The sequence below is a fragment of the Pholis gunnellus genome, assembly GCF_910591455.1.
Source record: "Pholis gunnellus genome assembly, chromosome: 23".
Classification (NCBI taxonomy): Eukaryota; Metazoa; Chordata; class Actinopteri; order Perciformes; family Pholidae; genus Pholis; species Pholis gunnellus.
In genome coordinates, this window is record NC_136550.1 from 14,311,171 (window position 1) to 14,337,963 (window position 26,793).

The following is a 26,793-nucleotide window of genomic DNA, read 5'->3' on the forward strand; positions in this document are numbered from 1 at the left end:
GACAACAATACCAGACCAGCTCTCGTGTTGACGTTGATCTTTTTCATCATTTTATTATATATAGTATATTTATAATATGTACAGAAAGAAAAAGAAAACAAAAACATGATCAAACTCAGCAGGGAGACGGCACCAAAGTGAACAAGCCGAACAGAAAAGAAGACAGAAGGTGAGTTGACAGGCGAGCTCCTGCCCGGTGCTCTTTATGAACAAACACCTAGTGAGCGCCTTCATTAAGCCTTTCAACAGCGACGGACAGCGTGTGCAAAGGACGTGGAAAAATACCCCCTCTCAAAACCGAACCGATACAAAAAGTGAACTTAAGGAGAAAAGTGTTTTGTTTCATCAGAATCACATTCATAAGCAAAAGCCCCACCCTGCGTCTCTTTGACTCCGCCCTCACAGGAGACCCCGCCCTGCCCAGCGCCCCCTCATACGACACAGAGTAGTATTCAATGAATACATTAAAATCAGTAGAATTGCAAGACTTGTTGAAACAAAGATAAAAAAAAATAATCAGTCATCAAACCCCAAAACATCCGGTGTGTGTGTGTGTGTGTGTGTGTGTGTGTGTGTGTGTGTGTGTGTGTGTGTGTGTCTCGAGTGTCGAGTTTTAAACGATTGCTTGTTTTGCATCTACACAAGTGAGACTGCCGGGATGCCAACATGTGTCCAAAGAGCTCAGGAATGTTACACGTTAATCACACACACGCACGCGCGCACACTGCTGGTTCCTTCCCTCCCCCTCAATTTCAGATTCCAGTCTTGCACAGCAAACAGCATTTCTAGTTTAGCTCAACAGAGCTGAAAAACACAAGGCTAAAAATACATCTGTTGACAATGATGCCACCAGTCACACACACACACACACACGACTCGTCTCATCTCCAGGTGATGCCGATGTCACAGCCCTCACTCTTCTGACCGAGCATCAATCAGTGACGTGGCGTCACAAGTGGGGGAGGCTGTTGTTGTCAACACGATGTGGACTCGTCTGTATTCAGGTCTCAGGAGAACTGTGTTGGTGTTACAGGAGCCTGGGCCAGACTCCACTATCTCAGCCGAGGGGCGAGTCGGGGAGGAATTGGTCGAGTTGCAGTGACACGGTTGGCTGGAGGGGGGGGGGGAGAGGTGGGAGTTCATATCCGGTCAGCAAACCAAGACCAGTCAGTCCCTGAACCTCCGGAATGCCCCCCCGAACACAACACAAGCGATGACATGGACTATGGAGCAGCTTCTGCTCAGCGTGGATCTCTCTGACAGATAGCCGAGACCAATAGAAGAGTTCTCAGAAGGCCCTGATGCTACTTTAGTACCGCATGTGGATCCTTAACCATATTTTTCAGACATAGAACTTTTGCCTTGAGTGTCGAGGCCCCTCTGTAAGGGCAGGGGACGCTCTCCTCCTCACATTCCTTCCCGTTTCCCTGGAGACAGGGCTGAGACCCGACAGCTATGAGCCGCTTCAGAGCTCCAGGCGCGTAAACACCGTTACCACGCCAACAACCATGCGGCCCGTGTCCGATCCAAACAGAACCTCAAGGCCTGTTCACATAAACGCAGAGAACTGGCTCCAGTTTGCTCCTCTCAAGTGAAATAACATTATTCTAGTGATGAGGACGGTGAAAGATACGTCTAGGATTTCCACAGGACAGAGGAAGTCTTCCCGTGTCCAAATGCAGACGGGCGTGTTAAACCCCCCGTCGTGTTGACTGTAAAGGCCTCAGTGTACTTCAGAGGAAGAGCTCCAATCCTCCCACAGCGTCTGAAAACGCAAACACACCTCCTCGTTCGTTTGAACTGAGTCATTTGTGTTAAGGACTGAAATGTAAGAAGAAGAAATACACAAGAAAGGACAAACTGGACTAAAGCTTCCGATGCACAGGAGAGCGACAAGGAACCCCCCCCCCCCCCCACACACACACACACACACACACACACACACACACACACACACACCCTCAGCTTTGGGTTATTGTAAAAGTTGTATCAGGAGTATGAGAAATAAAAGTGAAAAAAAAACAATAAAGACCACGACAATAATAAAAGTAATTGTAAGATCAATGCAGGATTTTGCCATCGTTTCTCTTTAAGATAAACTGAGTGCCCCCCCCCCCCACCCTCACTTTTCTCCATCTGTATGCAGTGTTATCTGCTCCCTGGACTGTAATATTTAGTGTCATTCCAGGAAGTGGCTGTGCTAAATGTTACAGCATTTTGTCACATTGCTTTCTTTTATAGATTAAATTTAGACTAAAAAACAGAAAAACTAACACCGCATACTGCAGCTCTCACCACCGCCTCCAGCCCAGCTCTATATGTGGAATCAACTACAACTCCAGTGAGTCTGTGCTGCTGTATGTGATCTCATTACAGGTTCAGAGGCCTGGACCACCCCAGCATGTGTGACGGAAACCGTTTGAGACTAAACCTATTTATTTCAGCTGAATAGCCGCAAAGTAAATCTGCCCCAAAGCGTTTCTGTAAATCAGCTGTGGTGAATTTCTGACATCAAGTTAAACCGTGTTGGCAGTTCTGACTTCAGAGGGAACAGAGAGCTGAAGAGTCAGACATCGGGTCAGGCTAACGCGTTAGCTTCTCCACAAAGAGACACAGTCTGCAGACAAGATGGTACAAACTGGTCTCTTGGGTAAACTGTGTTAGCTTGCGTCTAACTGGCTTGCTAACTGGTTAGAAGTTAGCCCGCTGTGGCTCGCTAACTAGCCGCGCGAGTGGGCACGATGCTGCCTAGCTTGTTTCTGGAAAGACATTTCTCTTTGCCGCTTTACTACGCTTCAAATGAAATGCTTGCCCGGCTTTTCTAACAGCATCTTAAAACCCCTTTAATCCGACAATCATGCTCACTTAATGTGTTGGCTAAATGTGAAGAGTTGTAAAAGCGACCTCCTTTTTTTTATTCCCTTAGCTTAGAAAGGTGTGTTCAGACGGGACGTGCAAAGTCAGTGGAAAGTCTTGAGAGGGCATAAATAAGATTTCACCCACAGCAAGTGCAGGAGATCAGGTATGTGGCTCAAATTCACCTGAATGACGTAATGCGAAAGGTCCCTTAGCATCCCGTCTGAACACAACTTAAGAAAGCGAGCGTGGAGGCTGAGGAGGGCGATGGATGGAGCCTCACCGAATGGGCCTTCATCAATAAATAGCGATGATGCTTCCTACAGTGTGTGACTCGAGCACACTGAAAATATGTGTGTGTGTGTGTGTGTGTGTGTTTGTGCAGGTAAATAATTCCAGTTTGAACCTAAAATTAGATCAACAAAGACAGACGCAGCCTGACGAGAATTTGGCCAAAAGGCTAACATCTCTTTTAACCTGTTCCTCCCCACTACAGTGTGTGTGTGTGTGTGTGTGTGTGTGTGTGTGTGTGTGTGTGTGTGTGTGTGTGTGTGTGTGTAAACCTAATCTTCATCTGCCCCCCCCCTCCAGTCCATTTTCTTTCTGTCCTCTTGGCCTCGGCGTCTGTCCCTCCCTCACAGCTTTCCTCTCTCGGTTGTTTGTAAAGTTTCAATCTGTTTCCTGATCTAAACACTAACAGTTTACTCCTCTGTTGGGCCGACCGTCACTCAGGGAGTCTGGGTAACAGGGTGTTTCTGGGGGAACGGTGCGGTGAGGGAATGGCAGAGATCATGGGAGGGAACACAGAAAGGGAGAATTCAGTGGAAATGGTGGAGGAGGGTGGTGATGGGGGGGGGCCAAGGGGGTCTCTTAACAGCAGCCCCCTCCGGACTGCCGGACGGGGGTGCTCTCGATCTTTAGGTTGGGCTTGTCTCCACCGGCCGTAGCCCCGGGGCCCATGCGCTTCTTGATCTCCGCAGCCATGGTCATGAAGGCCTGCTCCACGTTGGTGGCGTTCTTGGCGCTCGTCTCCAGGAAGGGGATGGCCAAAGAGTCAGCGAACTCCTGCCAACGAAAAGAGGCTCGTAGTTAAAGTGTGCATTGCAAACAGAGAGGGGAGAGCCTCTGTCAGACCGACAACAGACGCACGCAGTTACAGACGCACGCAGTTACAGACGAAACACTCATTTAGGTGTTTATTTCACTACTTTGTGCCTGTAGACTACTGAAGTCATCACAAGTTACCATTAGATAATGCTTCATTTGCATATTCAAACATAACACTTGAGAAACCTTGTAATGCAAAGGTATTGTGTTAATGTAGGTAATCTACTGGGGAAGGGATGTTCTTTCCCTCTTCACCTGAAATAGAATTTAACAATTCATGAGACTGAAATCTCCACTCAGTTATTACAGAGGGGTTTATTCATATATCATCCATAGCCTGATTTATACAACATTCTGTTACTAAAACATGGCGTAAATATATATCAAAGGTCTGTTGACAGTATTTTATTGTTTATAGAGTGATGCAGAGAGAAATGCCCTCTGAAAAAAACCATTACACCAAGTTCAGATATGTGTTTTGGAAATTTAGCAAATAAGCACATCTTTTATGCGATATGAAATGCATTATTTACACATTTAAACATGTATTTTCAGAAAACTTCTAATACTCAAAATACTTGTCTGAATGTAAGTCATCGACTGGGAAAGAGTCATTGTGATATCTATTCGTTCATTTCTTTACTGTATTCTCCTGTAGTGTCTCCCTTTAATTGAGAAAATAATGGTCAGATGGAACAAACCCTTTAACGGTGTAAATACTGTCGTCCTCGCTGGTCCAGTCTCACAGAAAGAACTGAATAGCTGAGAGCTTCTAAGCTTCATTCATTACGTCGACAGTCCAATTCAAAATCCATGTTAAAGCTGCGCTGCCTCTTTCTATTCATTGTGTTGTGGAAGCTCACACCAGTCGAGCAGCACTCTAACAATACTTTAAATTATATTCATATCACCACAATAACACACTATTTTCTATCTATCTTTAGGGAGATAACTTCATATAATATGACAACAGAGGCTTCATTTCATTCAAAAACCTCAAAAGAAGCTTCCAATGCAAAAGAAAATGCCACAAACACAAACCAATTATGAAATACTTTTAACAATAAATATTATTGATGTCTTTTCTGGATTGCTGTCAATAATAAATAACATTTTCTGCACAGTGGTTTCACATTATAAGACCTCTAGTAGTGCAATGGGCATAGTCCGTCCTTTTCCTTGTGGGCTTTTAATGTGAAAGATCAGCAGGAAGTGTCCACTCATGCAGCTTTACAGCAACCACAAAGATGGCAGAGTAGAAGCTAGTACATGTGTTAGAAAGGGAAACGTCTTTTCAGCCGTTTTCAGGAGACGATGAGTGTGTTAATGTACATAATGCTGAATTCACCATTAGAGATAGATAATTGCAATACCCTAAATGTTTTTCAGTGACTGACTTTTCTTATTAACCGATCAAAAGAAAAGTCTAGAATGGGCGTCGCTCTCTAACGGACACGTTGTTAGGAAGCAGCCGTACCTTGGCTGTTGTGTAGTCCACTACTTTCTTGGTGGTCAGGTCACACTTGTTGCCCACCAGCAGCTTGTTGACATTTTCGCTGGCGTAGCGGTCGATTTCCTGAAGCCACTGCTTGACGTTGTTATAGGACTCCTGCGTGGGGACGAGAACGTGAGCGGGTCAGTTTACAGCTGTTAACAACAACCATGTGACTGTGCAGTGGGTGAACTGTTTCTTTAAGTAAAGTTTGTTTTAAGGGTAGTTGATTCCTAAAAGCTAGAATCAGATTAAAATGAATATATATCTATATTAATTAGCTCTATATATCCTGCTGGGAGCAGAAACACTTCACACATTAACACGTTTGCAGTGGAACACAGCTGGTGACAAAGTAACTAAACTAAACTATGATAAAGTGTCGGGAGTCATTTCCTCCTCTGAACCCACCTGATCCGTCACATCATATACAACTATGATGCCGTGGGCTCCGCGGTAGTAACTGGAGGTGATGGTGCGAAACCTCTCCTGACCGGCAGTGTCCCACTGAGAGACAGAAAACGACCGCAGGGGAGAAAAGATTAGAAATCGATACCACAAAACACCATTTCATAAACAAATAAATAACAACTCCCAGAACCCTTGAGGCAATGTGATCTCATGTATTGTTGGGAGCAGCGTGTCACGATGACATTACTGATGCACATTACACCGAGTCCACCACATTCATTTACCAGCTAATAGAGTACAGCTGACTTCACCCCCTCAGTGGTGTTCTTTGTTCCCGCTCACCACAACACTATTATTTGAGGCTTTTATTTCATCTGAGGTATTTATGGAGCAGAACAAAATAAACTTGTGCTTTTATGTAGTTGAGGCTGCAGGTGTATGCCGGACTCTTAACAGTATTAGCAGCTCTATTTCTGTGCCTGTGAGGGACACAGTGGACTCTTTTGTGGCCGACTTCCTGCCATCGATGATTTGATGCGAGCGCTCCTTCATCTGACAGCACGAACCCAACCCGATTAACGTGACTGAGTTTAGGGAGGTCCTGCTTAATGAAGCAGGTCTTTCATTGCCGAGTCGGACTTCTCTTAAACCCCATTTAATAATGTTGCACACTTGGACACACGGGACATCCAATAATCCTGTGGTGTCCTCAGACTATGTGAATCTAAATGAACAATATAAATAAAGCTTCTTTTGAACAAGCAGCACTGAATACCTGTAGTTCTTGTCATGTCGCCTCTCTTGAAGTGAGTTCCTGGAAATAAATCTGAGCGCTGCTGAGGAAGTGATACTAAATCTAAGTATCAGGTGCTTTCAGGGGTTGGAGGCAGAGCGGTCTCACGGGATTGGTCTGCTTGAGTGTACACCAGTACCAGTACCAGCTTGAGAATACATCAGAAACTCACAGAGGAACCTAGTACTGAAGCCTCACAAAGTTCTTAAAGCTTCAGGCGATGAGAGGCTAGAGAGAAATATGGAGGGCTACCTGTTTATATAATCTTCCTGAATAATAATGATTTGCTGTGTTTACATTGAAATAATGAATATTATGTATTCATTATGTACTGGCTACATATAAACATGCAGGTTAAATGATTTCTCTGTCAACAATGAATCTGTTTCAACGTGTTTTATTTTAGATTCTGAGCAAAGTTCAAGAAGTAAGCTACTTTCATGGTATTTGTCCCGCCCCCTCCAGCACTGTGATTGGACGGCTGGGTGAAAGAGTGACGAGCACAGTGTTTTACCCAAAGTTGAACGAACAAAAGGAAAAAGCTGACCAGGAGTGTATAGTGTGAGCAGAGTTACAGTGTGTCTGCTTTACAAACTGGTTGTGTTTGGGATGGCAGAGCCTGTTCCCTTAATTAAACCAGGATCCAGTTACGGCTCGGTCTCAATATGCGTGTGTGTGTGTGTGTGTGTGTGTGTGTGTGTGTGCACTCACAATCTGCAGTTTGATGGTCTTGCCGTCCAGCTCGATGGTGCGGATCTTAAAGTCCACTCCGATGGTGCTGATGTAGCTCTCAGTGTAGGTGTCGTCCTGCGGAGAGGGAGACAGGTCGTGGTTGGAACCGAGACATTTAAGAGGCCGACAGTGAAGGAAAAACGCGTCTTGACGGGTGAGACGGAATTACTTACGGCGAAGCGGAGCAAGAGGCAGGACTTCCCTACTCCAGAGTCTCCGATGAGCAGGAGCTTGAACAGGTAGTCACTGAAAAAAGAACAATCCAGGTTAGCACAGGTCTCAGCTACAAGACCATTGGTTTCTACTGAATATGCTTCTTTTTTTTTTACAAAGCCTCAGTGTTTTCCTGAAACAGCTGGTCACTTTAGTCTTTAGTAACAGTTACTCAAAAAGGAGGAAATAGTACATTTATAGGACTATTTTCAGCAGCGGAACAAATTAACATTTGTCAACACATCAGAGGGCGACACACACACACACACACATTGTTGCTTTGGGTTGTAGAAATAGAAGAGGAGTAGAACAGACATTCAAAGGTCAGTGCAGTAAAGAGTACAGTATGACAGAGTTGGCTGGACTTCAGCAAATAACAATTCCTTAAAAATAGGCCTTATATCAATTATTAGGATCGTCTTGAAAAACAATACCTTTAATGTCGTATTTTCCCAAAATAATTTCTGTTTTGACAAAAAAAAGTCTTAACTTAAGATCCATTTAATATCTTTTTCTGGAGATGTTGTGTTTAAAAGCTCCAGAACAAAACTAGTGAGGAGACCTTGAGTATAGAATTTAGTTTTTGTCCTACTGTTGAACTACTGTTTGCGATTCAACAGAAAGTCAAGAGTAAAACAACGCTCGGGCCCGGGCAGTAATCCATACACAGACTGTACTGTAGGAATGGCAGGGTGAACAAAGAGCAGAGCACACACTACACACGTGGGCCCCGGGGCCCCTCCAGCAGGCTGATCCGGCCCTGGAATGAGGTTTGGTACTCACTCCTATTACAGGCAGGTTCTTCCGAACCCCCCCCCCCCCCATCACTGGGAGGAAAACAACATCACATGAATTTGACACACAGGACAGACAGCTGGAGAGAATTGCCCAACACCACTGCTATTCCTGTGTCACAGGAAAACTGAGACCTGTCATGTATCACAGCCTGACCCTCAATCAGCTGGTAAGACCCCACTAACATTTGATCAACAGCACTGTTGCAATCAGGCCAGTTCACATTTCTACACAGCTGTGGATGGTGTTGATGTGGACCACTGCTGAGGGCCACCAGGACCGGTCCATCAGGTATCACTCATTCAACAGCACCATGAGTGCATCGCCTTGTTTGTACTTCAACTCAGCGATAAGAGAAAGGCGGTTAAGTGGTGATGAGTTAATAAGTAGAGTGTTTCATTTGAAACTTTCAGTTTTATTTTGACACAAAAAGGTTACATTTTCTGATTCCTTACTTTGAGGATTATGAATCGGTTTTTCAACTTTTTTTTTTCTTTTAACAAAAAAAGCCAAAGTTCTCAAATGTTCAAAATAATAATGGAAAAAAAAAAACGTACCAGCAGGGCTAGAGAGTGAAGGTCATCAGTGGCAACCACTTTTGTAACATTTAAATAAATAGGGACAGCCAAACATGCCCCCCTAAAAGAACTGTGTTTTTAGTATTTGTAGCATGAGTGATATTTTAAATATCGCAGTTACAGTCAGAACTGGAAGCAGACAACGCTGCACGTGCGTTGGTTTGTTTACTAGCACACACACACGGGTATCTGGGACAATGGTGGAGCAAATTAAGTAGTTTAACTGTGGATTTGTTCAGTTACTGTGATAAAGTTTTTCTTCTTTAAGCCATCTCCATTATTCAGTTGACGCGTGACTGCGTAGTATCTTAATTCAATCAAAATATGAGCTGACCAAGCACGGCAAACAAAAAAGAGCTCTTAGAAGTCAGTGCTGTGAACAAGAACACTTTATATTTATTTTTTATGAATTAGTACAGACTGACTTGCTCTGCAGTATAAAACACTAAAACCTACTCAGGATTGTCACCAAATGCTCTGGCAGTTTTCTTTCTCTGGTCGGACATCGCTTGATCATCCATCATTGCTGTATTTGTTTTTTAAGCCCGGTTTTATTTAAGCAAAACTGTAAATCGCCGTTTTAAGACAACAAACATTGAGGCATTCCAGAACGTTGGCTTAAATAATAAAAACTTTCTGTTTATATTGAGCAATGAAAGACCTGTTTTTGGCAACAGGGTCTGCCGTTATAAATAGATTAGTCACAAACAGAGGGGTTTTAATAACAACCTATTAAGTCGGGTCTGCAGTTGTTGATGGTAATAAGCTGTTAATAATTAGATTGTTGTCCAAATGCTCTGCTGCCTTTTTGAACAAGACATGTAGTCAAATGATCCAATGGATAGACGTTTCCTGATTAACTTAAGAGTTACCTGTAATGTTGGAGGAGAATAAACATTAGTAAAATGTTTTTATGAGTGCTCTATGAAGCATTATTAATGATTTGATAACCTTTAATACATATATTAGTTACATGTGCTTTACTAGAAAGTGGCACCAAATCTTTGAGGATGCCCCAACCAGGTGCACTCCCCGTGTCTCCTACGATCCAGTGTGTAACAGTAGGCGGTATAAAGGCATGTCTAACGACAGACAGGGCGATGAAGCAAACGTTCTGACAAACAATGGTTGTCTGCCAAGGGTGTGGAGGCGTTAGCTGAGCTAGTTAGACAGGGTTCCATCAGGACTCAAAGGGAAGTCTCTGCTTTCAGCACCGGCCGACAGATTCGGTGACAAGCGGGTGTTCCTCTCATTTCAGGGCAGCAGGTCAGCTGTCAAACATCTGCTACACTCGTCAAACATCTGCTACACCCGTCAAACATCTGCTACACATGTCAAACATCTGCTACACCCTGCTACACCCGTCAACACCCGTCAAACATCTGCTACACCCATCAAACATCTGCTACACGCTGCTACACCCGTCAAACATCTGCTACACCCGTCAAACACTGCTGCACCCGTCAAACATCTGCTACACACGTCAAACATCTGCTACACCCTGCTACACCCGTCAAACATCTGCTACACCCATCAAACATCTGCTACACCCGTCAAACATCTGCTACACCCGTCAAACATCTGCTACACCCATCAAACATCTGCTACACCCGTCAAACATCTGCTACACCCGTCAAACATCTGCTACACCCGTCAAACATCTGCTATACCCGTCAATCATCTGCTACACCCGTCAAACAGCTGCTACACCGCCATATCATGTAGCAATAGCCCAGACAAGCGGCGCACCGCAGAGTATATTATCCGAGAAATTAGCATACCTAGCAGGTACGTACATCATTCAACATAAGGTCCCGCTAACCTGCCAATAGATAGAAATACCAAAAGTAGTTAAGTACATCTACAAATGATTGACATGACGGTCCACTCTGCTCGTAACGTGAAGCATTGTTGTAAACCGGAAGACATTTCTAAAAACTGGAATTTTACAAAAGTAGAAACCAAACGCACTTATGGCGAATTTAGAGTAACGTTACCGGGCGTCTGAACGGTGTACGTACAGTCACGTTATGCACCGGTGTGTATGAAGGGCGACAACCCTGTGTCCATGAAAAACAGGCTATAGCGTTAAGGCTGTCAATGGAGGACACAGGTCATCTGTTATATTAACGTTACTTCATATAACGTTACTGTCAAGCTAAAGGTCTTCATTAGACTTTCTTCTGACCGTTTTCTCACTGGTTTTACACACTGGACTATTTGTCCCGTGAAAAGGTCGCGTGTCACAGCCGACACGGTGAGGCACGAGCAAAACTGTCAGCTGACGTTTTAAAGAAAACACGTCCGCGAGACTGACACATTAAGAGAAGCCGTCCGCGCCCTGTTCACGGGAGTCAGCTAACGTTAGCTAATGTTTAACAATACATGTATCGACAGCACGATTAGCCTGCATTATTAATACAAGGTTACACAACAACCCACACCAACATATAACGACTTCTAACTGCAGTCGACGGTAGCCGCCTCACAATGGAGCGTTAAATGTGACTCACTATTCTGGATTCATGGTTTCACTCTGGATGTTTTTCTGTCGGCGACTCGACTCTTCCTTCCTATTCCAGCGAAAAAGATGACTTGTAGGTCCGGGTATCCGAGGCACTTAAATGGCTGTTTTACCGTCTCCGTTACTGTCCCGTGGTCGTTCCACTGTGTTCGACCTTTATCGTTTCATATGTCCTTGATTCTAGCGGACATATCCCTGTTTCCTCAGGTTAGGCTGTTGTATTTTACTCCTGTTTTTTTGCCTTTCTGTGCCCGTTGCTTGCTAGCGGCTCAAGATGGCTGCGCAGGTGCGGTAGTGACGTGAGGTGACGTGTCGCTACTCAGAAAACAGGACGAAGCCACAATTATGGCGGTGCTGGGATTTGTAGTTTATCATACCAAGTCAGGTAAAAACAACAACTGACGTTACGTAGCCTGCACTCATTGGGGACAACAACATATACTGTTTCACAGCAACATGTCTGTGTGATATAAACACAAATACAATTGCCATGATTATCAACGGTCAACTCAATATCAATGAGGCAAGATTTTCACAAACATATTCAAAATTAAATTCAATGTTAAATTTGTTCTGTTTATGCTGTATTGCAATTTATAATTTTCATGAAATCAGTGTACTTTGTGACAATATTGTTGACTTTTTTCATTTATTTCATAAAATAAAGGAATGGACTTCCATAAACGTATACATATATATTCTAGTAACAGATACAGTAGGCTATACAAAACAGATATACAAAAAGTTAAAAAAATGCAAAACAACTCTTAGTTCCTGTCGCTCACTCTATGTCAACTTCCATATTTTGTACCACACATCTCTGCCTCTCTGTCGAAACAGTTCATGAGAGGTCCACTTTCGGTAAAAAATGTAATTTAGTAAAAACACTGTTGTTTTTAGTGACCGTCGCTCCCTTTATCTGCTGCGGCAGCAGCAATATATTTAAGGTAGCCATCCTGTACTTCCACACTGTCATCTCTAGCTGCAGCAGCACCCACAGGACTAAGCAGGTAGATATTTTCCCATCTTCTTTCAGAATCTGTTTGTGGATCCTGAGAGGTGGCAGCAGGAGCAGCAGCAGCAGCAGCAGCAGCAGCAGCAGCGACCTCCAGGCCATGGTTCATGTAGCCGGCCTCCTGGCTGGCCTCCAGCGCTGGCAGCTCCGACAGAAGACCTTTCAGCATCTCGCCCAGTTCCCCGAAGCCGGGCCTTTGGCTCGGCTCCTTGTTCCAGCAGCTCTGCATGACTTCATAACTGTGTTTGAGGCGAGATGGAGGAAGGGGAGGGAGGAGGCAGTGTGAGGCATATGCAACTATACATACTGTACAAGAATAACCCCCATGGCTTAAGACACAGCAATATCAATGTGCGACCCGTCGGTTTCATCTTTGTGTTGAGTGATATTTCATTTATCAGAAAAGTCTGGGGGAAAAGTATAATATATGTATGCATTTATTTATTGATGTATTGAACTTAAAACTAAAGAATCAGGTATGAGAGAAAATACAACTGGAATACATGAACAATTAATAAATATGCAATAAAGTAATACATATATTTGATATTTCCATTAAAACCTATTTAAAAATTAGAGGTAGAAGTTAAACAGGTATACATATTTTCATCTTGTAGTCATTGTAAATACCTCACCTACGAATAAATTTAAATAGTTCAATTAATATGTTAACATGCTTCCTTTTATATTGCCCTGAAATGTTCACTTTTAGATATTTCAAAAAGCTGCAGCCCATTCGGTGTGGCAATAGGTAACGATGTCAAAGAAATAGTCCCTATGTATTAAGATATACTAATGCATAGCATATATTTAACATAATTAACTTCTGGTACGCCCAGCTTTCTGTTATTTCGGCACAGGAACTCACAGCCTGTGGTCACAGTCCTCGGGGGGTTTGAGCCTGTGTCCGGACATCAGCAGCTCCAGCAGCTCGTGGTTGTTAACTCCAGGATAGGGAGTCCTCCCCCGGGACACAATCTCCCACATGGTCACCCCGAACGACCACTAAAGAGGACAGGGACGAGAAATCACACTCTCAGTGGACAAATTCAGACGTTCAGTCAATATCACAACCCAGAAATGATCCGTTGATGGTGTGACCGTCTGAATAAAGTGATGCTCCACGAAGCCTGGACTCACCACGTCACTTTTGGTGGTGTAGACGGACTCAGACAGGCTCTCCATGGCCATCCACTTGATTGGCACACGGGTAGCTACTTTTTGACGATAGTAATTGCTGCTATAGATTTTCTTGGACAGGCCGAAGTCGGCCACACACACCCTGAGGTCGTCGCCCAGCCTGTGGACAACAAATGCATTTAGCATAATAAGCACAAGTAATGGTCTCTGGAGTCAGATCAAATACAAAATTGAGAGCTCTGTTATTTGTTTTGTCCCAACACACAGCGTCTCCTCTGAGGCCCTCAGTCTGCTTTATTTATATTTTGAGCAGCTTCCTTCCCAGACACCAGCCATAGTTGAATACCAATGGCTGAGGACAGAGACACAGTCATATACAAACAAGGAGTCCTTCATTTTGAAGCCCCCCCCCCCCTCAATGTCTGCCTCTGATGGACTCACATGCAGTTGCGTGCAGCCAGGTCTCTGTGCAGGAACCCCTGCGTGCTCAGATAGTCCATCCCTGCTGCGATGTCGATCATGAAGCGCAGGAGACTCTGATGGGGCACAAACTGGAAGACGGGGGAGAGAAGGGTGTGTTCCGTGATTTCATTTAAAACATTTTGAACACAAATGTGCAGATGTGAGCATGTTAAAAATGTGAGGGGTGATAACGAGAATGCTGTTTTTTTAACCAAAGTCAAATCTTTGTGATTGTTTTACAAAAACTAAAAGGAGCAGTGTGTAGGATTTAGTGTTATCTAACGGTGAGGTTGCAGATTGCAATACCCCTCCACTTACTCCTCTCTGAAGCATGTTGGAGAACTACAGTGGCCCTCAGGTCACGTAGACACGTGAGAGGCTCTCTCTGACTTAACACCATCTCTGGTATGTTACATGTTAGTTACCACGGTTACAGGTGAAGTTCTCTTCTATCGAGCTAAAACACAGTGAACTTCCTGGGTTTAGCTCAGGATGACCAGCTTAGACTTTGGATAACATAGACTGTAGATGGCTGACAGCCTACATTAATCATCCTACCAATGAATAAACACGAAAGATAGCGAACTGAAAACTAAATTGTAAAAATCATTATGATGGATGGCAATTTGATCCATTCAGACTGGCTACCACAATAATCTATCTGTGTGATCCCATTGTCTGTATAAATCAGCCATTTAAAAAGCCAAACCCATCTCCATCATGGTTTTATTTTATTTTTCTTCTTTTTTTGGAGTAAAATAGTCAGGAGCAATCTTTGTCCTTGTGTGTATCTGTGTATGCATGTGCTGACTGCATCTCACCATAGGAATATCGCCATATCGTGTAGCAATGAGGAAGCGGCGCAGGTCTCCATGTTTCATGTAAGGCAGGATGACCAGAGGAACAGGCAGAGGAGAGTCCTGCTCTCTCTGTAGAGTAACCCCTGCAGCACAAACACACACACTCTGAGTCTGTGGGTACAATGTGAAACCTTTAAATGCCTCTAAAACCAAACAAACTTTCCCCAAATCAGATCTACCGACACACGATTTAAACATTTTTGATATTTTTGTTGAAATTGTCATTTCACTCTGACAGCAATCAATGCATCAAATGCTCAGACAAAAAAAAGAGGAAAAAAATCAGATATTCGTCACAGGACTGTAATAAGCTCGTCCAATCATTTCATTCGGCCCAAATTTATTGATTGGACGGGTCACCTGCCGTTCTCCCTGCCTGCATTCTGCCCGTGAACTCATTGTGCTTCACTTGAGTCTTCCTCTAGCTGCTAGCTTGACAGCTGTGAGTGCTAACAATAGCCATGTTTGTTGTTTATGGTCATTTTGATCATTTTTGGGGGAGCGGCTTTGGAAGGAGGCCTGAAAGGCCGGGCTGTCAGTGTTGCTGACTTGGCAACTTTCTTGTTAGATTTAGCAACTTTTGGAGCTAGTGCTGCTCGCTACTTTCATTGCAGAAGAGTTGGCAACATTGCTCTGGGTTTTCATGTTGGATCAAATTTAAAATATATAGTGTAATCTCGCTTGTTTCTCAAGATTACCAACCCTAGCTTTAATGAGGACAAAGAAGTTTTCAGCTTTTAAATTTGTAAAAATGTTATATAAGTTGGCCTTCGATCATTTTTATATTAAGTCATGACCCGAGCATAACTGTGGACCTGAGTTGCAAATTACCCCAAAATGGCAAACTGATTTACCCAATAATTACTCAGCAGAATATGTTGTTTTTACATGAACTCTAGAAAGAAAAACAAATCATTTCTATGACGTAAATGGGAAATGGATTGTACTTGTATTTGTGTATCGCTTTTCTAGTCTTCCGACCACTCAAAGCGCTTTAAGACTATATGTCATCATTCACCCATTCACACCCATTCATACACTGTTCAAGGTACCACCTGCCCATCAGGACTATCTAATTATAACTATAACCATGGTGTTGACGTGACAACACCATGGTTATGGTTTAGTTAGATTTAGACACAAAAACGACTTGACGATGTAGTCATGGTCGTCCTGACTACATGAATAAAATTAGGTAGTTTATCTTACCGAGTAGTCCGACCACATTTTCATGATCAAAGTTCTTCATGATCTCTGCCTCTTTTAAAAACTCATGCAAGTCTTCCTGGCTGTGGATTCCAACTATGAGTCAGAGAAATGTGGGTAAGAGAAAAAATACAAAAATAAGAAGTAACAGAGTTGAGTTCTGATAAAGGGTTTGATTTCAGTACACACACCTCTCATGGTCTTCACGGCCACCTTGATGTCCACGCCTTCGTCTGGTGTAAAGACGCCTTCGTAGACTGAGCCAAACTCTCCTGTAGAACAGAAAAAAAACGACTGAATGTCATCATTGACTTTTACTCACAAGTCAAGTATTTGCAGGTAGCATGGCTCTAAGGACAACAATGTACATTGGTTTTTTTCACCACTTTGAAGTGAAGATTGAAGTGTTACAGCAACATTTGGATGGCTTGCCGTGACAATTTGTGGGCATTCATGGTCCCCAGAGGATGAATCCTAACGACTTGGTGATTCCCTGACGTTCCTTCTAGTGCAACCAGTAGGTCAAAGTTTTAACTCATTCAGTAAAATATTTCGACATCTACGTGATGGATTGGGACAGAATTTTGTACAGACATTGAGGGTTCACAGAGGATGTATCCTTAATATTTTGGTAATCTCCTGAATTTTTGACAAAATGTAATTTACTACAACTACTATTGGATGGATTGCCATTCAAATTGGTAGAAACAGTCATGTTCCCCCCGGGAAGAATTGCAATAACTTTCACTCAATTGAACATCATTCACACAAGAAGATTGACTCTTTGCAGTTGCAAATTAATTGACCATTTAGGTCATTCTGGCAGCCATGCATAGTGGCATTTGATTTGGTTAGCAACGTCCCTTGTTCACTTTTTTTATGCATTGTTGGATATTGTAGTCCACTACATGGCAGTATGGTTGGGAAACAATCACAATCATGAAAACTTAACTATGGTTGCGGTATGGTTTAAAGGTTACAAAAACACTTTCCTCATGTTTTGGGGAAGAGAGTGGTTACGTTTTTTTTTAAGGAAACCTTCACTGCTGGACTGTGACGGGACATGAACTCTGTTCTCCTACATGAAAGTCAACTGTTCTGCTTTATCTAATCAGGAGTATTGAAGAAAGGGTTCAAGTCATCTACAGTATATTCACCCTACTGAGAGTTTGCACAACGACTATTCCAGATTGGGAGGCTATGACGGGATCATTGTTGATGAGGAACCATAAACTGACCTTTGCCAAGCTCCTTGCCTAGGGTGAGCTTGTTTCTCTCCACCAGGACCTCCTTAAGACTGGCCAGCAGCCTGCCGCTGATCCCCTCCAACAGCTGGACCACCCCCTCCACCGCTGAAACAAGTAGGAAGTCAAAGGATTCACTTCTCAAATGTCATAAAATGAATTCTGAGCTCCCTTAAAACAGGCTGTGGTAATGGGCGTGGTCTGTGCTGAGCTGCAGGGGGAGATCTGTGGGACGTGTTAGTGACCTGTCAATCACAGAAGCCCCGCCCTAAAGCATACCCTGCTTTATGGTTTATTTGACTCTAAATGGACCATCATTTACTAAATGAACATCATGCTGTATTGAAGACTTGAAACTAGAGATTGAGACCATAAACTCATGTTTACAATGTTTACTGAGGTAATAAATCAAGAGAGAAGTAGAGTCATTTTCTCATAGACTTCTATACAACCAGAGGAGTCGCCCCCTGGTGGTCATTAGAGAGAATGCCAGTTTAAGTCACTTCCTCATTGGCTTCACTTTTTAGAACTGGAAGTTGTCATCTTGCGTGGATAAAATCGTATTCGTATGTGATTCGATTTGTGTCAAAAGCATTGAGCAAACATACAAAAAAAAAGAAAAGGAAAATGTCGCTTACAGTTGGATGTCTGGGGTGCAGCCTCAACAGCCTGTGTACGTCGGTAGGAGGATTCAGGATTCATTGGCAAAAGCTCTAATTCCTGTTCAGACCTGTAGGTAAAATTATAACTTTAAGTTTAGTCATCATCACCCACACATGGGAAAAGTTTACAGTCATTGAAAAATAGGTAATATTTTGTCTTTGGGAAATTCTTATCTAATGTCCCTACAGACGCTGTCAGCTGAAATACAAATTTGGTGGTAAAAATATGTTGAAATACAATATTACTGTGACATTTTCTAGAATAAGATCGAAATATTGAAATGTGATTAAATTACGTAGCAACTTGCAACTGTCAAAATATCTTTAGTTATTTTTGATAATACACAAAACACTCTCATTGTGTAACTCTTTCTCCCTTCCATGTTTTCCCCATCTTCCCCCATGGGTTTCCCAGCATGCTGCTGTGTGCAGTCTACAGTTAGTGGAGCTCCCCCTTGTGTACACTGAGAGTTATTACAAAAACAAACTATAGTGTTTCTACTTCATGCACAGTCAAGGGTGAATGCACAGCAGGAGATTAAAAACTCACTGCCTCAGTGTCAAGATGGTTTATATATGAACATTTTCAATATTTAGTTAAGAAGCAATGAAGCAACTTGCTGGTAAGCAGTACAATTATTTTTTAAAGGTAAATTTGATGAGTAATGAGTTCCTGATTCGTTATGTTAGTGCATACACTTGCAATGTTAGATGCGTGCTGTGTAAACTGGCACAACGTTACTCTTACAATGCATTACAATGCAGGATCCAAGCATCATTTATCAGCCACAGGAAATAATGCAAAGAGACTGAACACCTTTTTGTGTTTTTTCTTTGAAAGATCATGATGCATTTTCAGCTGTCTCCAAGTCACAAACTGAAACTAAACTTAAATTAAAGTGACCATCATAGCTTTTATTAAAAAGCCTAATAAACATTTTCAATATGCATTAAAGGTACTCTATATGGCATTCAGAGCATGTCTCATATTCGTGGAGTACTTAATTGCCTTTGTACAAGATCTGTAAATCAAGTATTACATGAAAGCGAATTGGCCTTCTTTGTACAATCCTTAGACATGTAAATAGTGTTTTCATCAGTGAACTATTTGACAAATCACGTGATCGCGCACGCCAAGTCACAAAAATTCAGAGGTGCACGACCAAGCGCCGCAACCACTTGCAACCCCACGCACCTGCCGTGGTTACGTTATAATATTTGGTGGCATTCGCGCCTTGCGCCAGCTTTACTACGGCAGGTATAAACTAAGCTTAAGCGCTGTCAGCACTGTTGTTTTTGTTTGCGCTGTAGCAAAATCGCTGTAGTAATCATCAGCAGCCGGCTCAGCTGAAGCTATGCTGAGAGCAATGTGGAGACAATAGCTCTGAATTTCCCACCTTTAAACAACCGTGAACCCACAGTACCAGGGTGAGCTGTCTTTAGCTAAAAACTATCCACCACCTAATCAAAATCCAGAAGTCAGCCAGGCAGCTAGATGCCGATAGCTAATTCTGCACTCTGGGCTGAAAGGAGGTGTTCTCCTTGGCATACTGAACATTTCCACACATTAGTTTTGTGATCTGGCAGAAAAACTTGTGTCACAATGACTCAGAAACTTGTCTATATACAGTATACACTATGTTCTATAGTTATTTCTAAAGAAGCAGAAGTGTCCCTTTACCTGAGTTTAGTGTAGTTGCTGCGCAGGACACACACAACGATGGGGATTACAGCCATGAGCAGTAGGACGCCAAATAAAACACCGACTGTCAGCCATACGGAGAGCCGACTCGACTGAGGAGCCGGCACTATCTGGTGCTCTGAGACGTTTAAGTCCGGGGTCACAGTGATCACCACAGGTGGAACTTTCCCTGCACGAAAAAAAGAAGTGTTCACTGTGGTTCCCAAATCAACAGGACAACTTTCGACATTATATTTACTTTAAAGATGCACTTTCAGATTTCTTTTTATTGTAATAGTAGAGGACTCATCTTCCTGGGACCATGAATATGCACAGCAAATGTCATGGCAATCTGCTTATGAGTTCTTCAAACATTTAGGTGTAGACTATAAACTGTATATAAGAAGTGGATGTAGTCATTGGGACATCAACAGTTGGTTTGTGGACAACGGCGATTTTTGGCGTCGCCATCTTGGATTATGGCCGTCTCCATGTTTTTTACACACAATGAACAGTAGTTACCATATTAGGAATGCGAAGGAGTGACGTAGAGACGCCGGATACGGCTCTGGTAGTTAAAGTAAGACCATGGCAACAAAACCTGTACTGAATTGAGAAAGTGTGTGTTTTGCTGCATATTACTTTTCTATTGAAAGAGGAAGAATGTGTTTTGTTTGAGTTTCAGCGTCCTGCTTTAAAAATAAAAAGCCTAACTCATTCTCCGTAGGAAGTTAACAGTTGGGAACTGAAACCAGATTTGAACTCTTAAATTATTTTTCTCACCAAACTGTCTTTCTCTTCCCTGAGGTGGCCTATATTTCGCTGACTTTTCCTGGACTATCTAACATGTTGGCAACATCTAGTCGGGCTTACGTACATCTATGTACAGTGACAGTGGCGGAGGATGAAGGTGGCACCCCCCGCAGGGTGGATATGTCATTCCGGGCTTGCACCGAGAGTCTGTAGCTGCGCTGCGAATTCAGGTCTGTGATGCTGACCGACGTGTTGGTCAGCCCTGCCGAGTCTGGCAGGAAAACCACATCGTCCCCACATGCCTCCCACCGACGGCCAGAATCCGCTTCCCTCTCGCACTTGATGCAATACTGCACTTCCTGTCTGCCGCCCCAGTCATGCGGAGGATCCCACGTCATCATCAGCACTGAGTCATTATGATGATAGACCGTTAGATTCACAGGGGCAGAGGGCGGCTCTGGAGGACAAGACAGGGAAGCATAACATGATCAGACTTTGCAAAATCTGCAAAAAACATGCTATTAGAATCACATTAGATGAAAATATACAAGTAATGCTGGTAGTCCTAATACTACCAGCGGGGGTGCCAAAGTTGAAGAATTTCAAATTCACTATAGTGGCTTTAATAGTAAGTAATAAAAGTACTGTACTGTACTTGTATAGTGCTTTTCTAGTCTTTCCAACCACTCAAACCGCTTTCACACTACTTGTCATCAATCACCCATTCACACACTGATGGCAGGGGCTAAGTGGCACCTGCCTATCAGACTAACTCATTAACTCATTCATGGCACAGCTACGGGAGTGATTTTTGTCTTGCTCAAGGACACATCCAACCACCGAACCTCTGACTGAAGGACGACCCTGCTCTCCACTTAGCCACAGTCGCTCCTCTGTGTGTCCAATCCCATGCATTATTTTGTATAAAAGAAGAACACCAGTGCTTCTTACTGGTGCAGCCAAGCTCATCGGGGTCAGTTGGCAGGCGGCTGAAACCCTGCAGACAGTCGCACCTCTCTGATCCCTCCCCATGCGTCTTGCTATTCGGCGGGCACAGACGGCATTCTCCACTCTCATTGGCTGGTTTGTAGAAGCCCATCCTACATGCTGGTAAAACAGAAATATTGTTTATTTCCTACTGCTGATACTGGTGGTGTTTGTAGAAGCTTTGTAATGTTTTTTTTGTAGTTGTAAGATACAGCATTGTTATGGAAATTATTATTATATGTTCCACTAGTGGCAGAGTCTGGCAAAGTTGGTCAATTTATTTGTCAAACACTTCAATCCGGACCTAAATGTCTCGAGAACTAAATATAACCAAATGGCCAGGACATTTGCTGTGCATATTCATGGTCCCCAGAGGATGACTCCAAATATTTCCTCTTGCACCACAATTATGCAGGTTATATTATAAATGTGCTCACAAGTTGTATTTTCGCCAATAAAGATGAATTTATTCAAAATACAAAAAACACATTGACCAACAGAAAACATAGGGTCAGGTTTAGGTCAGAGAAGCAGGCTTGTGACCAGAATGTTAGCGGTCCTTGCAGGATAAATCAGGCAGGGACCCTTGAGCAAGGCAGCAAACCCTCAGCTACAGCTGCTCTGGTTAACCAGTTCTCAGCAGAACTAGTTAAGTTTGAATGTTGCTTTTTGATCCGATTACATATCAGCTATGAGTGAGTGAGATCTGTAGTGACCGGGATATTTTACAGTGTATAAACTTTACTGTACTTTATGACTATGTAATGGAAACTCTTTTTCATTGACCGCATTTCTGCACCGACTTCTTCTTCATACTCACTTATTGCAGCTACAACATCAGTAAAAGTTTACACTTGGATTTGTAATAAATGGATTATTGACTTTTCTTTTTTTTTGCATAGTCATAGTTCCAAAGAGATTTGAATAATGAATATTAATGTTCAGCCCAATCCTAAGTGCGGCCCTAAGAATAGCATAATTGTCAGTATGTTTATGTGTTTAATGCTTTGGTGTCACAGGCAGCAAGGCTTTGTCTTTACAAAGAGTAAGCAAGAGGAAGATCATGGTGAAGAGGATGTGAAAGTCATTTATCCAAGATTATTCTTGCCAAGATACTTATACTGTGAAATGTTTGCGTCAGCACATGACTTACTTGTTGGCTAAAAATAAAATGTTGTCATGTTATGGTGACATCTGTGGCAGCTCATGCAGAAACCGAATCATAATTTGTTGCACATTGAAAAAATGTGTTCAGTTGACTAAATGTCCAGTAGATGGTTGATTGAATTCATTAAATTAGGTTATTTTGAAACATTGTCAGCTTATTTGTGACGGCTGGCAGCACGGCTAAAGCTGTAATGAGGATTAAAACTTGTCACAATAAATCGTAGAGTAAAATTGAAAAAATAATAATAATTTGTAAAACAAGAATTTCTAGTTGATCCAGTTTACAGATGTGAGTTACTTTAACTTAGCATGAATTGACATTGTACACATTGTGAGATGTGATGATGTTGCCTGAAAACTTTTTCCTTTTCACAACTGTTGAATGAAGTCGAAAGTTGGTCGATGAATTTCAATTAAATTAAAAATGTAAACATGTCTTGATGATAGTTTTTTGGGAATATACAGAAATAAGCATGCAAATGTTTATGGAAGATGATAAGTGGCACATGAAAAAACATATTTTAGCTCTGAAGGCCAGGTTTATAGGGAGCCAATCCAAACACAGATGGTGTCATTATTCTATAGCTGTTACATTGAGCAATCAACATTTACTTCATAATGATGAATTAAAGTAAAAAAACATGTCTATTGCCACTTTAAACTCTGCCATCCATTTGTATCCTGGTATTGATTGTTGTGCCAGAACAGCTCCTTTTTGGAATTTGAATAAACTGTAAATCTCCATACCTTGACAGGTGTCATCCATAACTTGATGGCCGGCTTCACAGGTACAGCCCCCCTGCAGTGGACCCCAAACTCCGTCCACATCACACTCTCGAACAGGTGGGAAAACCTCTACAGCTCCCTTCACGCAGGAACCCGTCAACGGACCCGACGCGGCCCCGGTCCCCTTGAACGAGGCCAGGTGGGCCACGGTGTCAGGGCACCTCCTGTAGTACAGTCTGATGGATGTTACTATCACACATCTTCCAGAGTAGGAGAGGGCCAGCTGAAAGCCCCTGCTGCTGACGGAGCCCAGGCTCAAAGCCCGGCTGTGGTTCAGATAGCCGGATATTTGGTTCAGAGGGACTGTTTCAGGGAACGGCTTGGTGGTCTGAAGGTCCAGGACAGCCCGAGGATCTCGAGCGATTGGTGTGTTTGAGTCGAACAGGTGAACTTGTAGCGGGCCGAGCTGACCAGACGGCTCCTCTTCTTGGGCAAATGAAACATCCATCAGTAGATGGTGGGCATCTTTCCGCTCCATCCAATGGCTTAAAATAGTTCTCGTTATGCTTCTTCCACAAGCTTGGAGCACGGGCACCGGACTCGGTGTGCCCACTCTGAGCTGAATCTGAATCCACTGCGATGACGGGAAGATGCAAGAGAACATCAGTGAAAAGCGTAAAACTACAGGTTCACACAAGAACACGGAGGAGACTCAACAACCTCAGTTAAAGACAGATGCTGCCTTCAAATGTGCTCTTGTTTACCGCGTTGGTATTTTTCATTCACGATGCCAGGAGTGGATATTTTATCAAAGCTCAGAGTTCACAAGGTGTTTGCTGATAATTTGATATGTTTGATGAAAATGTTGATATCTTTCCCTCTGTCTTTTGGCCTTTGCATTTCCTGCGTTTCGTTAGCCGCTCGCTAGCTTGCTAAACTCTTAGCCTTGGTGGCTTCTCGCCGTTAGCGTCTATGTTGCCGTTGTACTCACGACTTAACCAACTGAGCGCCAAGCATATCGTGTATGCAACTTCCCATGTCGTAACCATGTGTACATTTGGAGGCAGCATAAACCCGTAAGATATAATTGGAATAACTAATTCATTACATATGAATAATGATTATTAAACCTCATATCAGCTGGTGATGTTGACCATGTTCTTCAAGAGTGATTATTAATTTACTGGGAGTTAGTTAAATAACATCTTGGTATGTAAACGACTTTTTTTTTATACCCAAAACATGAGCTACAGCCAGCTTTCACACCATCGTTTAAATGAGTTAAAATCATTCATTCGTCATTCAAATGAGTCTTTCATTAAAGTGCTGAAATAAATGAATCACATGTTAGTAAAGTAGGCCTACCACATTGCGGTTATAATTTCATAAAATAGAGTAAATACAAAAACATGTGTTCACACAGCTAGCAATTAAAAATGAATTAAAGTGTGTTTTTAAAGTACATGAAATGAATATTTGTCACTCAACTTACTTCTTTGGTCGGGTCAGCATTCCATACCAGCCTGGTCTCCACTAAACAAAGATAAAGATAAAGAAAGGTTACTCTGTCGAATCAAGTGGGACTTTGTGTAAAAATAACCTCCAAACTGAAACACATCAGCAGCTCCTTTGGATCAGGGACTGGAACAATACTTTGCATCCCATTGTAATTCAGTATTAGGTTGCTCTTGACTCAGTACAATTATTCCCCTATTACCTAAGTGTTTTCAGCTCGTCTTCATCAGGGTGGTGCCTGGCTTTGCTTCCTCTTTCTAGATATAAAACTCTTTTGTAGAATTCAGTGGATTCGTTTGCTCTCACAAAAATGGAAATCTTCTTAGAATGTTTCAGTAATGGAGAGATGTTAAAACGAAATTCAGAGCAAATCTATTGCCTCCGCGCGGCTCTTGACATGGCAACGACTGAGCTGGCTGATAGCAGCTATTGTATTGTTTAACTTTTTTTGATTATTTACTTTTTAACCCATTGTTGCCATTTACTCACAAGTTCTGAATACTTCTTCTACCACTGCCTTTTGTACGTAATAAAATCCCTCTCTTAAAATAATATACAAATTAAATATATGATAAAGTCTGAGGGCATTTCTATTGATCCTCTTATTTACAGTTAAAAGATGATAGTATATTAATACTACAATATATTATATATAAAAGTACTTTTTTTTATCACAGACAGTTTTTCTGGCACACTTCCTAACAGCGTTTCTCAGAGTTTAAATATATGATGGCACCACCACATAAGCATGTTCAAGTTTTAAACATGAATTGGAACAGTAATGTTGTTCAATCCCCGAGTGTCAGACACCTGAAGACTCACCCTCCTCTGCTTGATATTGAATGTCACAGCCGGCCTCCCACATCCAGACCCACAATAGGATTAAAGTAGGCCAGACGCACCTCAGCGTAGTGTTACACACAGCCATGTTTCCAGCTTGTTAGAAGTGTGTTCTTACACGCCGCCTGTCACTGTGCTCCTCATTGAGTCTGTCTGTGTTTACATCTATGATTTGGCTGAGAAGAATGTCGTAATTAAAGTGCTGAGATGAGCCTTCCTTCTCAGGAAAACACCCCCACCCCCACCCCCACCCTTTGGACCTTCTGAGTTCCTGTATTTATGTGCTGCTGCTTTTAAAGACACAATATACTCCACAAAACACAAAATACACCAACACACTAAAAAACTAAAGTACAACTATAATAAATGGTATGATGTATCCCTAAACATGACTAACATGTACATACGTATATGTGCTCTCTGTATGTTAAGTACTATTTCTGAAAAAAAAATATAATTTGAAATGATTTTGGCGTCTTCGGAAGTTATGAAAATAGTTTTTTTAGTTTGCCTATAGGCATAATGCTTAAAGAGGTACTGCACATTCAAACATGTGTTTTGAGCAGTAAGCTAAATTACATGAATGGACTTGGGATGAAAAGCACCAATGCTGCTGGTGTTAATATTCATATTTTGAACCAAATTTTAAAAAATCTGTATTTCATGGGTTGAAAATGGCTCCACACAGCATCTATGTCTTAAGACAGATGCTGACAAAGTGTCGACCGGTCGGGACCAATCTACGTTGTGAAATTTATATAAAAGAATGTTGCATGGAGAGACGCAAGGAAACTGTGCGAGGAGAGAGGAAACGAGGAAATATGTTTTAAGAGATATGAGACGTCCTGTCGTCACACAGTTGTGTCACTTGAAGCGACGTCTGTTTCTGATGACGGTGGCATGTCAGTCGGCTTTAACAGCTGGAGAGACTTTTGAGAAGTTTGTGTCTTAATAATAGTAACAATAATACTAATAACTAATAAAGACACTTCATCACTGCCAGAGTAGAGGAGTTTTCTCTCTGTCGTCTGTTA

General features: G+C 42.5%; 2 protein-coding genes across 2 annotated transcripts; both read right to left on the reverse strand.

The window, feature by feature from the left end:
- Positions 1 to 2,135: 2,135 nt before the first annotated feature.
- rab1ba (zRAB1B, member RAS oncogene family a) lies at positions 2,136 to 11,772 on the reverse strand. Its single transcript, XM_079184474.1, has 6 exons — positions 11,491 to 11,772; positions 7,565 to 7,637; positions 7,371 to 7,466; positions 5,867 to 5,962; positions 5,441 to 5,572; positions 2,136 to 3,921 (listed from the first exon to the last, which is right to left on the reverse strand). Exons 1-6 carry the CDS (start codon positions 11,502 to 11,504, stop codon positions 3,727 to 3,729), a joined length of 606 nt encoding a protein of 201 aa, XP_079040600.1. The 5' UTR covers positions 11,505 to 11,772; the 3' UTR covers positions 2,136 to 3,726.
- A 141-nt stretch (positions 11,773 to 11,913) lies between these two features.
- Positions 11,914 to 24,932, reverse strand: LOC306714427 (tyrosine-protein kinase receptor TYRO3). Its single transcript, XM_079184458.1, has 14 exons — positions 24,897 to 24,932; positions 23,426 to 24,038; positions 21,476 to 21,631; positions 20,649 to 20,981; positions 19,772 to 19,961; positions 18,067 to 18,158; positions 17,423 to 17,536; positions 16,376 to 16,456; positions 16,188 to 16,280; positions 14,940 to 15,061; positions 14,098 to 14,207; positions 13,657 to 13,816; positions 13,385 to 13,521; positions 11,914 to 12,755 (listed from the first exon to the last, which is right to left on the reverse strand). The coding sequence occupies exons 2-14, from the start codon at positions 23,940 to 23,942 to the stop codon at positions 12,398 to 12,400; spliced, it is 2,463 nt and encodes an 820-aa protein (XP_079040584.1). The 5' UTR covers positions 23,943 to 24,038; positions 24,897 to 24,932; the 3' UTR covers positions 11,914 to 12,397.
- Positions 24,933 to 26,793: the final 1,861 nt, after the last annotated feature.